The sequence below is a fragment of the Erpetoichthys calabaricus genome, chromosome 3 (genome assembly GCF_900747795.2).
Source record: "Erpetoichthys calabaricus chromosome 3, fErpCal1.3, whole genome shotgun sequence".
Classification (NCBI taxonomy): domain Eukaryota; kingdom Metazoa; phylum Chordata; class Cladistia; order Polypteriformes; family Polypteridae; genus Erpetoichthys; species Erpetoichthys calabaricus.
The window spans coordinates 204,512,127-204,529,061 of NC_041396.2; the positions used below are offsets into that span (position 1 = coordinate 204,512,127).

General features: G+C 36.4%; 1 protein-coding gene and 1 long non-coding RNA gene across 2 annotated transcripts in view; both read left to right on the plus strand.

The window, feature by feature from the left end:
- The window catches only part of ccdc170 (coiled-coil domain containing 170), a 55,744-nt gene extending 42,448 nt beyond the window's left edge, over window positions 1-13,296 (plus strand). The window contains exons 12-13 of the mRNA XM_028797700.2: window positions 6,479-6,715; window positions 12,711-13,296. Of these exons, the coding sequence (XP_028653533.1) occupies window positions 6,479-6,715; window positions 12,711-12,977 (504 nt within the window). The 3' untranslated portion in view covers window positions 12,978-13,296. The remainder of the gene's footprint in view (window positions 1-6,478; window positions 6,716-12,710) is intronic.
- A 4-nt stretch (window positions 13,297-13,300) lies between these two features.
- Window positions 13,301-16,266, plus strand: LOC127527052 (uncharacterized). Its single transcript, XR_007934421.1, has 2 exons — window positions 13,301-15,023; window positions 15,405-16,266. It is a non-coding gene; the product is annotated as an uncharacterized LOC127527052 (long non-coding RNA).
- The last annotated feature ends 669 nt before the right edge of the window (window positions 16,267-16,935 follow it).

Consider the following 16,935-nt stretch of genomic DNA (forward strand, 5'->3'; position numbering starts at 1 on the left):
ATTAATAATATATTGAACAATTGTTATAAAAGTACTGTTGAATAAATCAGACTCTGCAGCTGCATGAATAAAAAAAATTGCCATGATAATTTTATTTTGGTGAACAAGTCAGGTAAATTAACACTTTCAGTAAGCAGAAGTGTTTCAAAAGTAGAAAAGACTTTAATAATGTATGTAATGTAATACATGAACACAAAATTTCGTTTACTTAAAGAAAAAACATTCATATTACCTTTTGAATGTCCAACGGAAAATTGTGATGATCTTGAAAACCAGTCGTTTTTCAAAAAAATACAAAGAGGCAAAAATTGCTTAGAATGTGGTGCTTTACCATAATATGATATGAAATTATCAAATTTTTAATATTTATGGGGAAACGTTTCAGGTCAAGCACCTGTTATTGGAAATTCCGGTTATTGGAAATAGCTCAAAAGTTAATAGAAATCTACGTTTTGTACATAATACTTGTATGCAAAATGTGGTTGACCTGAGTGAAAGCATACTCAGGTTATAGTGATTGCATACACACACACACACACACACACACACACACACACACACACACACACACGCACATGCACACACACACACACACACACACACACGCACACACACACACACACACACACACACACACACACACACATAGACAGACACACAGACATAATTCCAAAAATGGTATTTTCGGATTCAGGGAGGGCTAAAATGTCGAGATTCATTAAAATCGAATTTTTGGACGATTCCAGTACTTTCCCTATAGTTCATATACAAACTTTTTTACATGAATTTATGCTTTCTTTCACTTCTCTACTAGCCTATGTTCTGTTGTCAGCAGTACTATCTGACAGGTGCTTTCTTGGCAAGATTTTATCAACTTGTTTCTAAGGCCTATGGTGGGTTGGCACCCTGCCTGGGATTGGTTCCTGCCTTGTGCCCTGTGTTGGCTGGGATTGGCTCCAGCAGACCCCTGTGACCCTGTGTTCGGATTCAGCGGGAAAATGGATGGATGGATGGATGGATGTATTTTCCTTGATCCTACTGGCAAATCATTTCCCTATACCTTAATATTCCTAGACAAATATTAGTGCTGAAAAGGTCTAAACAGAAACACAGAACATGTTGTGATTTTAAAAATAGTAATGCATAAATAGTTTACCAAACATAATTCAAATAATTCAGACTTACATAAGATAGATATATAACTAGGAGAAATAGTCTTTAAATATAGAATTGTTTAGTCTCTATATGACAGTCTGATGATAAGGTCAGCTGACCAGGGTGGAGAGATTTAAAAAAAATAAATAAAAAGTTAAGCTGGAGAATAAAAAAATCTGTAGGGGTTTCAGATTAAAGGACCACCCAGCTCTAACTGGGCATTCTTCCTAATTTAATTTTTCTTAAGTAATTCTTTACTATTTTTTTTTTTTATTCTTTGTCTTAGAGGATTCAATGCAGTGAGTTTTGAGACAGGATGGGTTATCCAATTTCAATCAAGCACAAAAGAGAGAAGCACAAAAGAAGGGAGAATGCCTTCAGTGTGCGGAGTCGCCTGCTAGTGTGTACATATGGTGGAAACCTATAGCAGCCACATTATCTGTACGTCTAATAGGGAATTATAGACAGCCGAACACAGACCTAACAAGACCAGCAATAAAATTTGTCCAGTGTTTAAATATGTGACTTTAAGTGGCTACATAAAATTATTTTGCTAAAGACATTTATCAGCCTGGGGCGGCACGGTGGTGCAGTGGTAGTGCTGCTGCCTCTCAGTTAGGAGACCCGAGTTCGCTTCCCAGGTCCTCCCTGTGTGGAGTTTGCATGTTCTCCCCGTGTCTGTGTGGGTTTCCTCTGGGTGCTTCGGTTTCCTCCCACAGTCCAAAGACATGCAGGTTAGCTGTATTGGCGATTCTAAATTGTCCCTAGTGTGTGCTTGGTGTGTGTATGTGTGCCCTGCCTGGGGTTTGTTTCCTGCCTTGCGCCCTGTGTTGGCTGGGATTGGCTCCAGCAGACCCCCGTTACCCTGTGTTAGGATATAGCGGGTTGGATGATGGATGAATGGATGGACATTTATCAGCCTGCTCGGCATTTATATATTGTCAGGTATCTAACAGTGGAAACACATACATCAAGTAAGAACCACAAATTAGATTAGCATTACATTTTCAGCTAATAGGTTGTGCAACTTTTTAAACTGTTGATTAACCACTAGTTCTTTATTTCCACAAACTACATCTTAGAATTCATTTTGGTATAATGCTAAATAAAAATGATGTAGTCACAGGAAACCCATCAATAGGTGGCAGCAGTTTACTACTAAATAACACCGAAAATGACTTTTATAGCTGAAAGATTAAAATTAAATAGGCTTCTGCATCCAATATGTTGCTATTCTAGGATGGTCTCAGTCTCCTATGCAGTGAATGACTGTACTCAGCCAAGCAGGCCAACATGTCCCAAGGCTGAATTTTAACTATTTTACATTCAAGATAGTTTTGAGACATGTTGGGTTACAGAACTCCATACTATACCCCTATACTGAATTTTTTACCTGTTTTCTGGTACCTCTAGGCTCTGATGAATCCTCCATTGACATCTTGGCAGTCCTAGAACCTGATAAATCTTTTGCAGCTATCTTGGTATCCACAGGCTCTGATAAATCCTTCATGAGCATTCCTGTATTTTTTTTCAGTGTTTAAAAATGTTTTGGCCAATTCGATAGGCTTCTGAAAGACGAATTTGCTGAAAAAGGGCAACATACATTGCTTAGGATGAAATTATTGCCTACCAAATGATGCCAGAGTCGTGTTTACAGTGTGATTTACTAAAGTAGGGTACTTTAAATCTTGTCATGTTTTAAAGTGAATAAACTATAATGGTTACGCAAAGACCTTGTAGCTAAAAAATATTCTTCTGGTACTGTCACAACATAAATTAAGTGTTTTAATATTTTAATGTTTAAACATTATTATGCAATGTGTTTCTGTAAATCACAAGATCAAATAGTCATAGTAATGAACCTGCTCTGGGGGTCACCTTGTATTCCCTATTACAGAAAATGTAGATACAAGTCACATAATCAAAAATACTATTACATTAACAACAACAACAACATTTATTTATATAGCACATTTTCATACAAACAATGTAGTTCAAAGTGCTTTACATGATGAAGAAAGAGAAAAAAAAGACAAAATAAGAATTAAAATAAGAGAAGACTAATTAACATAGAATAAAAGTAAGGTCCAATGGCCAGGGAGGACAGAGAAAACAAAAAAACTTCAGACGGCTGGAGAAAAAATAAAATCTGCTGGGGTTCCAGGCCACGAGACCACCCAGCCCCCTCTAGGCATTCTACCTAACATAAATGACATCAATCAGTCCTCATTGTATTCAGGGTATTCATGGAAGAACTTGATGATGATGGTGATGTGGACTTCTGGTCTTTAATTCATCAATGTAGGGACATCACGGTACTTTGATTAGGTGGTGGTGGCGCAGGTCACCACCACAGAAAACTGGAAAAAGAACAGAAGAGAAAGTAGGGGTTAGTACGGATTTTGGAGCCACCATGAATAAAAATGATAATTAATTGAATATACTGAGCATCAGGATTTAACTAAAATGAAGCTATGAGAAATGTTAAAGTAAAGTGTTTTCAGCAGTGTTTTCAAGTGCTCCACTGTATTAGCCTGGCGAATTCCTATTGGATTTTAGGTGCATAACAGCAGAAGGCCGTCTCACCACTTCTTTTAAGTTTAGTTCTTGGAATTCTAAGCAGACACTCATTTGAAGATCTAAGGTTACGATTTGGAGTATAAGGTCAAATCGTAATAACCTCATTATATCCATTATTGCCAATCACTAAAATTTCAGTTTTCTCTTTATTTAGTTTGAGAAAAGTACTACTCATCCATTCAGAAACACAATTAAGACATTGTGTCAGTGAATCAAGAGAGTTGGGTCATCAGGCGCTTTTGATAAGTACAGCTGCGTGTCATCAGCATAGCTGTGGTAGCTCACCTTATGCTCCGAGATAATCTGACATAATGGAAGCATGGAGATCGAAAAGAGCAGCGGACCCAGGATAGAGCCTTGTGGAACACCATATAGAATATCATGTATCTTTGAAGTATAATTACCACAACTAACAAAGAATTTTCTACCTGCCAGGTAGGATTCAAACCAATTTAAGACACTGCCAGAGAGGCCCACCCACTAACTAAGGCGATTTCTAAGAATATTGTGATCAATGGTATCAAATGCGGCACTCAGAAATAAGAGGATGAGAACAGATAAATGGCCTCTGTCTGCATTTACCTGCAAGTCATTTACTACTTTAATGAGTGCAGTTTCTGTACTGTGATTTGTTCTGAAACCCGACTGAAACTTATCAAGAATAGCATGTTTATTGAGGTGGTCATTTAACTGCATAATGACTGCTTTCTCTAGAATTTTACTTAAGAAAGGCAAGTTAGAGAAAGGTCTAAAATTTTCAAAAGCAGAGGAGTCAAGATTATTTTTCTAGAGTATGGGTTTAACTACAGCAGTCTTAAGACAGTCTGGGAAGACCCCCGTATCTAATGACGAGTTTACTATGTCAAGAATATTATCAATTAGCACGCCCAATACTTCTTTGAAAAAACTTGTTGGTATTGGGTCAAGGACGCAGGTGGAGGGTCTCAGTTGAGAAATTATTTTATACAAATCAGGTAAATCTATCCTGGTGAAAGAATTTAATTTGTTTCTAATGGAGTACTGGGGCTTAAGGGGATCAGTGTTGGGGAGATGTACTATATTGTTTCTAGTTTCATTCATTTTTTGATTAAAAAATACAGCAATAGCCTCACAAGTTTCACTGGAAGTATTTTGGAGGCTTTACGTTGAGTGACGTGGGTTTAGCAGACGATCAATCGTAGAAGACTCTGGGATTACTAGCATTGTTATTTATAATTTTAGAGAAGTAGCACCGTCTCTCAAGATGGTCTATGTTGTTGTATTCTGTTATTTTAACCTTCAATATCTCATAGTAGATAGTTAGTTTAGTTTTTCTCCATTTACGCTCAGCTTTTTGGCATGTTCTCTTTAAATCAGCCACTCTTTGGGTCTTCCATGGTATAACAATGCTAGAAGATTTTTTAACTGTCTTTTCAGGTGCAGCTATGTCAGCAGAAGCTCTAACCTTAGTTAGCACTACAAACGTACTGATTGCTTAGAATGTTTGTACATTTTCAAGCTGTTGATGAATCAAAGAAGTGTTTTTTTAACAATATGCTTCTCGTGAATATTTTCTACCATTATTTCTATATTAAATAGTAAAAGAAAATGGTCTGAAAGACCAATATCAATGATTTGCTTTACATCAACTTTTAGTCCTTTAGTAATTACTACTGTGTGTAGGTTGACTAATGTGCTGGCTCAAATCAAACGAGTCAAGGAGGTTCATAAATTCTTTTACTTTTGGGTCACACTGATTATTGATATGAAAGTTAAAGTCACTGACTATTAGAAACGTTAATATCGCATACTTTGAAATTCATATTTTCTCTTCTGGCTCTGCGTTTTTCCCACCTACCCCTCTTTAATAAATAATGTTATGTGGTCCATTCTTCCATCAAAATGATATACTAGTGTTTTATAAAACTGCATCATGGGACATTGGAAAACCAAGTTTTGAAAAAAGTGAAAAATTAAAAATAACTGTTCAGTACAGGAAAGTTAATAAGACATGAAATATTTGAATGGCATAGTGGAACAGTGGTTAGTGTTGGTGTCTCACAACTCCAGAGCATGACAGCTGAATTCCAGCTTGGTCACTGCCTTTATGGAGTCAGGATGTTTTTTCCCAGATATGTGTTTTTCTCCAAATAATTCTGATTTTACTATCATATGCCAAAAGCATTGTGAGGTTAACATATATCTCTGGATTCACCCCATATGAATGTCTTGTGATGGGTTGGTGTCCCATTTGTACTTGATTTCTGTGTTTTGCTTAATGCTGCGAGAATGAGCTCTGGTACCCTGTGACCATCCATTGGATAACTGGGGCAGATGCAACTGTAATACTTTAGGGCTGATTCAGTCTTTACATGTACAAAATGTATATACGTTCTTAAACCTGCCTAATCCAAATTAAGGCAACAGAAGCTGGAGTCTCTATTGGTAACACTAGGAGCAAGGTGGAAACATCTCTGGATAGTGGGAAAATTCATTGTAGGACCAATTTGAAATCCTCAATGAACCTAAAACACAATTCTATGGGGGTGTAGGACAAAAACTATAGTCTTAGGGAGTCACACAGAGAATGCTGTCATAGGAAGAACATACTTTACACATACAATGGCCATTTGTAGGATGCAAACCCATAAAACTGGATCAGTCACCACTGTGTCATCACCGCACAAAGTATTGACAAGTGTAAGGAAAAATAAAGAAGTGCCTATTTTGATGCATGTTTTCAACACCCCTTTGTTCATTAAAGATCAAGACCTTGGAACAGAATGAGATGATCGAAGAGCTTTCTAAGAGTCTGAAGAAACTGGAAAAGATGAAACATGGTGCAGAGAAGAGGCTGACTTCTCTGAAGTCAGAAATGGATTTCACATCCCACAAGTCCCAAGAGGAGCGTGAGAGAACCCGAAACCTGCTGGAGGCGGTCACTAGTGAGCTGACAACTCTTAAAAAGAGCCTGGAGGATGTGGTGAAACGGGAGAGGCAGGTAAATACTATACGTCATCACCATAGCTTTCCTGTAGCCATTCAGTTTTGCGAAAAACCACTCAGGTGCAGCCCCCTTCCTTTTCTACTACATCCTAATTGTCATTGATACTTCTTGTTAGTATTCAGTCCACTTAGAATTTGATCCTATCTTTGTAATCATAGCACACTACTGGTGCTAATTTAGTTTGTTCACTGCTGTTTATATTGTCCAGTGTTTTCATTTTACAGGAGTAATACCAAGAACGGTTCCTTTAACTGGCAATAAAGTGTTCTGATTCTGAATCCTAAACCGTTGTCCATGTCCAAATCTCCATGTAAACAGGCCTTAGACCTAACTTAAACCACAAGAATACATTGTTTAATTTGACTTCAAGTAATGGGCAATATGTTTCAACCATGCCAATGAAAGTGGTCTTTGTTATTAAAAAAAAAAAAAGACTTGTTGAGAGAGTTGTTATGCAGAGAAAGGAATCCTCCTATGAAAATGGATGTAGAGGAATGGTTGCTATTAAATTGTGCATTTAATAAAGGAGAACACTGAACTCTTGGATCATAGAATACATTTTCATTTTAATATACCAAGTATTGTTCATGCTAAATAAAAATGTGAGTTCAAATTTAGAAAAAGAAAACACATTTTTAACGTTTTAATGATTTTTTCTGGGAATGAGTCTAAATGGGTTCCTAAAATAAAAATAAGCATTAGAGAACTTAGAAGTGTACAAGTCCATTGTTACACTTGAAAGGGTATTGGGAGGATATGTCTGCTCCTGTAGTAATTCCCACTAACAGGAGATGGAGTCCAGGAAATAAAATTCTTGTTGTCCATAGCCAGATACAAAACAAAAAAAAAAACAGATAGCCAATGATCCCCACCTTCATAATGGCACAGTGCCAATTTTTCACAATGAAAGGGAGTATGGAATTGTGACCCTTATTTTTCCCTTTGGCTTCATTTCAAAGTACAGCATTTCCCACTCACCCCCAGACAGTAGAGAAAGAGTCAAATCTAAGAATTATTGTGTATCCTGTCTGCTATGTTTTAAGTCATGTTTTATACTTTGACCAACTACCCCCTTGAGGATTTTCTGTTTAACAGCTGTTAGTAAACTGACTGCATTTTTTAAAAGCTCTTGCTGAGATTTTAGGTCTGGTGTTCAATTTCAGCTAGAAATTATTATAATTTTTTGGTATACTGTATTAATCCCTCTTTTTCAAATACCCCAACTTACTCAGAGTTTTAGGGGCAGAGTGCAGGGTCAGCTATTTGCACAGCACCCCTGGAGCAATTGCTGGTTAAGGGCCTTGCTCAATGGCCCAGCAGAGTGGCATTCCTTCTGACACTGCTGGGATTTGAACCAGCAACCTTTGAGTTACTAGCCTAGATCCTTTAGCCACAGAGCCACCACTCCATCTGGATCACCATCTTGTTCCTCAAATTTTACAATAAGCTAATTTTCTTAAATTTGACCTGACAGAGGCATTTCTACTTTTTAAATTATGATATTAATAAGAATTAATGTACTGACTCTACCTTTTAAAATGTGACTACTAATGTTAGGTTCTATGAATATTTAAATGTTGCATGTACTTAGGTTCTATGAATATTTAAAGGTTGCATGTACTTTCTGAAATCTTCTTATATAATATGCTACCGTGGCTGTCCACTTGTCTGTCCAGGATTTTACATCACCTGTAGCTCGCAAACTGTTTGAACTATTGACCTGAACTTTGGTACACATATACTATGTGACATCTACTATCCAGATTCGGGGTGATGATTGACCTCCAAGGTTATTCCTCTTTTTTATTTTTATTTTATTTTATTGTAGAATCAACTCTCAGCAGCAGCCAGCAGGGCACTGTCACTTCCCCTAACTCTTCATATCTTAAATCATTCTTGAGGTAGATTGAAGACTTAAGTGCCAGCTTAAGTGAAAAATTAAAGAAAACATACTAAGTAATTGCAACACAAACACTGACTTAATTAGTTTTAATGAGAAAAGATGCTGATGAAAGAAGAGAAGCGGGCCACTAGAGTGAAGAAAACAAGAGATGCAAAGGAAGCAGCAAGCGCATCAACCTCTGAGTAAACGAATGCTAAACGTACAGAGAGAGAGTATGAAAACTATGAATGCTCAAGTCAAGTGTATTCACTGCATGTTATCATGCAGTGCGCCGTTACTGGTAGTAATAATAAAACACAATTCTTTGGAGGTGTAGGGCAAAAACTGGAGCCTTAGGTGGTCACACAGAGAATGCAGTCATAGGAAGAACATACTTTACACAGACATGGTAATGCGTAGGATTCAAACCCCTAAAGCTGGATCAGTCACCACTATGCCATCATCCCACAAAGTCTTAACTACTGAAAGGTAAAAATAAAGAAGTGCAAATTTTGATTATGCATGTTTTCAACACACCTTTGTTCATTAAAGATCAAGACCTTGGAACAGTATCAGATGATCGAAGAGCTTTCTAAGAATCTGAAGAAACTGGAAAAGATGAAACATGGTGCAGAGAAGAGGCTGACTTCTCTGAAGTCAGAATTGGATGAATAGTAATAATAATTAATATTATTTATAACACAATTTACTCAAAGCTAACATGCTACAAAGCCAACAAGCAAGAAATAAGATAACATATTATAAAACTGAGAAAAAAATGTCAAAATAACAATTTTTACCAAGCAGAATTAAACATGCAACAAACCAGAATAATAAAAACAATAGAACAAAACATAAGAAAATGAAAAGAAACTAATAATATCAAATTTGAAAAGGAGATCTCAAAAGGTGTTAGAACACTTAAAAGCTGGTTTGAAAAGACAAGTTTTAAGTTGCTTCTTCAAGCATTTAAGAGTGGGCATTTCTCTAATAGCTACTGGTAGAACATTCCACAGATGAGCAGCAGTGCTGGAATAGGCCAGCAGATTGAAGGAGACAGCAGAGCAGAGGGAGTGCGATGGGATAAAGAGCTTATCTGAGTCTTTATTGTGTGACTGTGCCATAGACAGCTCTGAATGTTATGTGTACATGAGCAGGAAGTCAGTGTAATTATGACAGTACAGGGGTAACATAATGTTGCATTGAGGTTTAAGTATGAACATGCGCACCACAGTTTTTCTCACACTAGAGCTTCGTAAGGTATTTTACGTGTAGTTTGGAAAGAAGCACATTACAGTAGCCTCATCTAAAAGTGATAAAGCTGTGTATAAGCCTTTCAACAAAGACTATAAGTGAAATGGTCTAATTCTGCCAATATTATGAAGGTGATAGAAAGAAATTTTGTTTTTAATGTTTTAATGCATGCTTCAAATATCAGCTGACTGCCAAAATTAACTCCAGTATTACTTGCATAACCAGTGAGTGCTATCAATCAAGAGATTAATTTTGTTAATTCTGTGCAGAGATGAAGGAATGACTATTAAAATAACTCCAGTCTTTGTGCAGTTTAAATTGTGGAGGTGATATTATATTCCTGACTTTGCTTCTTGGAAACAAACACGAAAAAACACTGTTCATCATGGAAATGTAGATGTTCCTTTGGAAACTCAGACTGACACGTTTTGACAATGTCACAAATGTAAATGTGTGGAAAATGATAGGAATGGCATCAATCATTGAGGAGATATGAAAGGCATGCCTACAATGGTATGGCCATGTGCTCAGAAGCAACAAAAATTTGTTGGCTAAGACAGCACTACATCACAGGTTAGATGGAAGACAACCGCACAGCCGGCCAAAGACATGTTGGATAGATAGGGTTAAGAGAAGACATATGTCATGTCAACATCACCCTCAAGGATGCCTTTGATTGGGTCAAGTGGAGAAAGGTGAGCAAACATGTGGACCCTGTACCAATCTGGACAAACGCTAGACTTCCTGGAAGCAACTGATAAGAACAGTAGTGGTACAAACAAATTAAGGCTTCATTCCAATGTACAGTGACATCTACATAGCAGTGATATCCCCAGGGCCGGATTTTCCTATAGGCTAACTAGGCTTCAGCCTAGGGCCTCAAGATCAAGAGGGGCCTACATTCAAATTGTTATCAAAATTAAAATTACACTATTCTAAAAACAGTGAACACTAAAACACTGAACCGAAAATAAGGAGAAATTCTACGCATATGACTAATAAACAAACATAAAAATGTATTGGTTAATCACAGTAATGATGTATTTTATTATCTCTCATGTAATTTACAAACTTAAAAATGGAAGGTGAAAGGGCCTCATAAGTGGAATAGCCTAGGGCCTCTTTTCATATAAATCCGGCCCTGGATATCCCAAACCATATTTCCTTGTTACATGCCATAAGGACAACACGAATGCTAAACAGAATTGACTCCCGATCCGATCCTTGAGAAACTGAATAGAGAAAGAGTGAGATTTATTATTACCTATGAGAACAAACTGAGAACACTCTAGTAAATAAGATTTAAACCAATCAAGCACAGTCCAAAACATTTCAAACTGCTTCTCCAGAAAGTCAACTAGAACGGTGTGGCAGACTGTATCAAAGGCAGGACTGAGTTCAAGTATTAAGATCTGAATAGTTCTTAAATGAGGAGAAATTCTTAACTTTGACAAGAGTAGTTTCAGTGCTGTTCTGAATTTTGACCAGAATACATTAAACAGTTTAGAGCCAAATGTTATGTAACTGGGCAAAGGCGATGTGATCAAGAATTTTAACAAGAAATGGAATGTTAGAGATTGATCAATAATTGGCTAGATCATTAACAATATGCCCTGATTTATTTGGGCCTAGTGTGACTGCAGCCATTTTCAGTTTAGGGCAAAACAGAATACTGATGAGAGTAGTATCATACTAATAATGAGACAAATGTAGAAACAAAAGTTTTAAAGGATAGTGTAGGATAATGCTTGTAGCAGTCAACTAGTTCACAGATGAATATGGAGTCTGGAACAAACTACTAACTTGTGTACTTAAAGTGGAAATCTCAACCACTTTTAAAAAGTATCTGGACAAGATATTAGGACAGCTTAGGTACTGGCTAACCAACATGTTAGATGGGCTGAATGATCGTCTCTCATTTGTGGAATGTCTCATCTTGTTTTGTTTTAAAGCAAACACTGGAGTCTGATTAAAAATGTTTGGAGAGAGTGTTGACATCAGCCTAGACCAGGGGTGGACAAAGTTGTTCCTGGAGGGCTGCAGTGGCTGTGGGTTTTTGTTCCAACCCAATGGCCTAATAAGAAGCATTTATTGCTCAAGTAACACTTCTGCTTTATTTTAGTTTTCTCGCTCGTTAAGATTTTGAACTCTTATTGCTTATTTTAGTCTTAAACAGCTGTATTCTCGGTTTTTAGTTGCTCCTTATTAGCAGTAAGGTGCAAATGACAAAAGAAAGCTGCAGTTCTCCACTTAGCTTGTTACCATTTATACCTGTGTATTTATCGTGCACTATTTGGTTTAATTAAATACTTAAGTATTTAGTATTGAGTATACTGAGTATTAGTCCTCTGTTTTAGACTTCAAATCATTTTGATGATATCCTTAGAAAGGAAAGAAAAAATCTAGGATATGAGACTGACCTGACATAGACAAAGTTAAAGCACTAACAAGTCATGAAATGTAATTATTGTCAAGGATTGTTTTTTAATTAAGCGACTGGGTTGGAACAAAAACCTGCAGCCCTCCATGACTGACTTTGCCAACCCTGACCTAGACCCAGCAGAAATGTGAATCCCACTTAAAATATCTGTGACAGTACCTACCATATATGGAAAGGCCAGCAAGAGGCCTTATGCTGCATTTTGTTTTCTGAAACCTTCTACTTTATTAATAAAGCACTGCAAAGATTATTAAGCTTGGTTGTAGACTTCAAGTATAATGTTAGAAATATGTAAAGGTTTCCAGTTGATATTCTTAAATTTAAGATGGAATATATCCCTCCATGGCATCTGTGTTTGATCAATGTACAGTACCAGTGACCATTCTATTTTTTTCCTTTATTTGTTTTTGCAGCTAGTTGACTTCCGTGAGGTCGTCTCACAGATGTTAGGACTGAATGTCAGCACCCTAGCACTGCCTGACTACGAAATAATAAAACGCTTGGAGAAGCTGATCCACAGTCACCACTCCCACGCTGGCATTTGCCTTTGCCTTGAAAACTCCAGGGAGAGCTTTTGCCAAGACTTCCATGGAGGGTGTGCTCCTGCCAGGCGAGCCATTTCTGCCCAGCCAGCAGCCTTGACTATTTCTCCAGCCCCTGTAAGATTTAAACATTCTTAAATATGGAATTTCTCACTCTCTCACTAACATATTATTCCTTATATTTCTCTTTGTAAATTAAGTATAATAAAGTAAGGTAGCATTTCCCAAGTAAATTACTGCAATACAAAATACCTGTTGAATAATAAAACAAGAATAAAACAATTTATATTTTTTGGATTTGTAAGAAATGATGTGCCAAATTATGTATATATTTTAACTACACGAAACATGCTATTTTAATGCTTTTACATGCAGTATCATAGTGCTACTAAATCATACTGACAATGATGATGAATGTTTTAATCTGTAACCTAATTATATCCTGATTTAAATACAATCTTTGCTAAAAAAATAGTATTTGTAAAACAAAGTATATATTTTGTTATTGAAGGTAGCAAACTAAACCAAAAATATTTCAAACGTAATCAAAACTAATGATAGATAGATACTGCAGATATAAATTTTATTTGTAATTATGATTGCATGAAAGTCACACTGCTTCCCTGAAAGTAGAGTCTTTGACCCAAATCACCTCTTCATTCCAAACTTGGTGGGCCAATAGTAGGGAGAGACCCTTAAATCATTTTTTTAAAATAATCATTAGCTCATTTGCAGTGGTACTTTTGGGACAATCCCAGAATAACTCTCCGTAAATAGTAAGTAAGACTTCCAATCCTCCAACTCTTGGCAGGTAAGCATGTTGGGTTAACTGAAGATTCTAAATTGACCCTGTGTGGGTATATGCATGAGCGGACACTGCTAAGGACTGACGCCCCATCCAGAATTGGTTCCAACATGGCCCCTGATGATGCTGGGATAACCTGTGACCTAGATTTAGACTAGGACAGGTTTGAGAATGTTATGTAATGCTGTTATAGTAATGTTTAATTGAGGCACATTCTCTAAACCGTGTAAGGGAATGTGTAGATAAATGGATAACATATTGACCTAAAGTGTTTCTCATGGCACTGTTATTAAATTCAGCTATTAATATAGATTATTTATTGTTGTAACCTATGCTGCTTCTTGTGCTATATGCCTGAACGACATGATTTGCTGTTCTGTTCACTGCATCCTGCTGTGAATGGTTTGAGGGTCATGTACACAATAATATTGCATGGAACTGGAATGAAAAGTGCAGATTTTAAGTTAAAAACAAAAATTATGATCTAATTTAATGCCTTCCTTTGTTAAAAATGTCTACCAAATTAGAAAATAAAAATTGTTTATGGTAGTGGATGAGAAAACTTCTATCATGAAAGGGAAAAGGCAGAGACCGAAACATAATGGGACACTAGTTCATCAGAGGGTGCTCACAATCTTGAGTAAGGCCCAATTAAACTGAAAGCATTTATTCAGAATGAGGAACACAAGTTGCCTATGCAATGTAAAGAGCATCATGGCTGTAGTTTAGTCTGGGGTTTGAGAACTATAAGGCATCAAGGATACTTTTAAATACACCAGTAAGAACTAAAGGCGAATCTGTTAATCAATATGTTTAAAAAAAGAATAAATATAAGAATGTAATGAATGAAGAAAATATTACCCATTAAAGCTTTTACATGGATGTTTAATCTGCCACATTGACTCTAGCAATACTGATGTGCCTTGAGCAGTTCTAATTTCCCAGATACCACTGATTCTATGGCATTATTGGCTTTCTGTATTGAAGAAGAAACAACACTGTGTGTAGTTGTGGTTATTTTACCTGACAGTTGCCTACCTCAAGTAAAATTAATTTTAAAAAATTACAAGAGGTGTCATCCTTCAGCTAATGTGTATTTCCTTTTTTGTGCCTTTAACACTTAAGTTGTCTTTCCAAGTTGTTTAAACCCTCAAAAGTAGTAATAAAGTCAAGTCTTCTGATGTCCTTCAGCTGGAGTAGTTAAGGTGGAAATGTCTTTTCCTACCCAAGGGATGTAGGAATGTTGAACAAACTGTCATCATCAATCGCTTGCTTTCACTTTTTTGGGGTATTAAAATAAATTATTCAAATTACTGCATCAGATGTAAGAAATCCTGCTATTTATTCTCTAATTGTTTATTCTAATTTATTCTCTATTTGTTCTCTAAGTGGAACAGGTAAGGCTTTCTGATAGTGTGTTCTATAAAAGGTGCAAAATCTGAACGTATCCTGTAATGGGTTGGCTCCTACCTCTCACTTGGACATGATGCTGCCTGGATAGATTTTGGCACCTCACAACCTGAAAATGGAATAAGCAGGTTTGGGAAATGAAAAGACCTAAACTTGATCAACTAGACCAAAAAATATAGTTGCAACAAATAACCTTTATTTTTAGGAACTAATGGGATAAGAGATAGGGTGGCACTTCAGTGCTTTGGTTAGCACTGCCAAAGTTTAACAGCCACTAAAGAGACTTCTTTTAAGTTCCTGGCCTGAATATTGATTGCACGGACGTACACATTTTCTATATATCTGACTAGGTTTTTTCAGTGTACTGTGGTTTAATCACACATCCCAAAGATGTGTTTTTCAAATTAATTAGTGGCTATATGATGACTCGGTATGAGCGAGTGAATCTGTGTGTGAGAAAGTCAGGAGGGGAACATTACCAAAAATCTGTTTAAAGTCGCCAAATCGAAAGGTCTAGAAGATAATCCAAGTCAAGGCAACATTAGTCAAAACAAAATTTAAAAAAACTTTTGCTTTTGAGTCCATTTATTAGAAAACAAAGTGCAGATGTTTTCTAAGTTCACAGTTTACTCTTTCAAATGATCTAATAATCAATGGCACTGTGGAAACCTGATTTAATGTCAAAAACAGATAATTCAGAAAAAGTAAAAAAACAAGAATAAAAAAGAAAAAGAAAAAACTAACATTTTATTTTTTTACTGAATCTTGATAAAATGAGTTGTAAAAGAGGAATGTTTTGTCTTGCTCTCTCGTTATCTCTAATCTATTCAGACAAACCTGTTTTAAACTCAAGGCAAACATTTTATGCTTACAAAAATTTTGGGAATATTGGGTATAGAAGAGTGATAATGTTTGCTCCATAACAAGATGGTTACCATGCTATACTTGATCAGACTGCCTGTCGAGAGCATGGATTTCATCCATCCGAAGCCTTTCAATGTATTTGTACATTCAGCCATGCACAGCAGGTTAGCTGAGGATTCTAAATGTTTGGATCACTGCTTTGTACCTGTTCGCAAAACATATGTCAACTTTTAATACCACATTTTTGTTATTTATTGTTATGTTTTTGATATGTGTTCAGAAAAAACATAGTGGCTGTTCATATCTGTGCTATGTAATTTATAAATCTCTTGTTCATTTCTGTGTTTCTTTGATGTTGTAACAATTGTTTATAGAAAAAGAAAATGATGAAATAGTACCAACATGCTAACTGACCGTTTTTCTACTAAAAAGACAGGTTCAGCATTTTTGAAGTTAAAGTTATTTTTGTTACTATCATTCCTGACGATCAAAGGAAACTCACCAAACATGTGAACACTGAAACGATGAAGGTTCCAGTTTTGAAAAACATCAGGTCTGCATTTCAGTTGTATGTGTAATGTTTATGACAAGGAAACAGAGATGGAAGTAAGTTTTATCACAGATTCTTGTCACTATATTTTCCTGATGAAAGCATATGTGTTCTCTTCTCTGTTGGGTACATTTTTCATGTAATCAACAGTCAGTGTAAAGAAAGCAATGGTGTAACTTGGAAACATAGCACAACACTGCCTTTGAGCAATAATGGTTTGTAGAAATAAAGAAAGTTGTTGGATTGGTGCCTGCACCTTAAATCATTTCTTCATGGTTTAATTATGGGAAATCAAAAAAATGTCTCCAAAACATTCATAAATAATGAGGACTGGACAACTGCCCCCATCAATAAGACAAATAGTAAGCGTCACATGGCAAAGTGGACTTTCTAAGGTCAGCTCTCTCATTAGTTTACATTTTCCATATCTGCACCACCAATTGCCAGTTGTCCTGAGCCTCATGGAG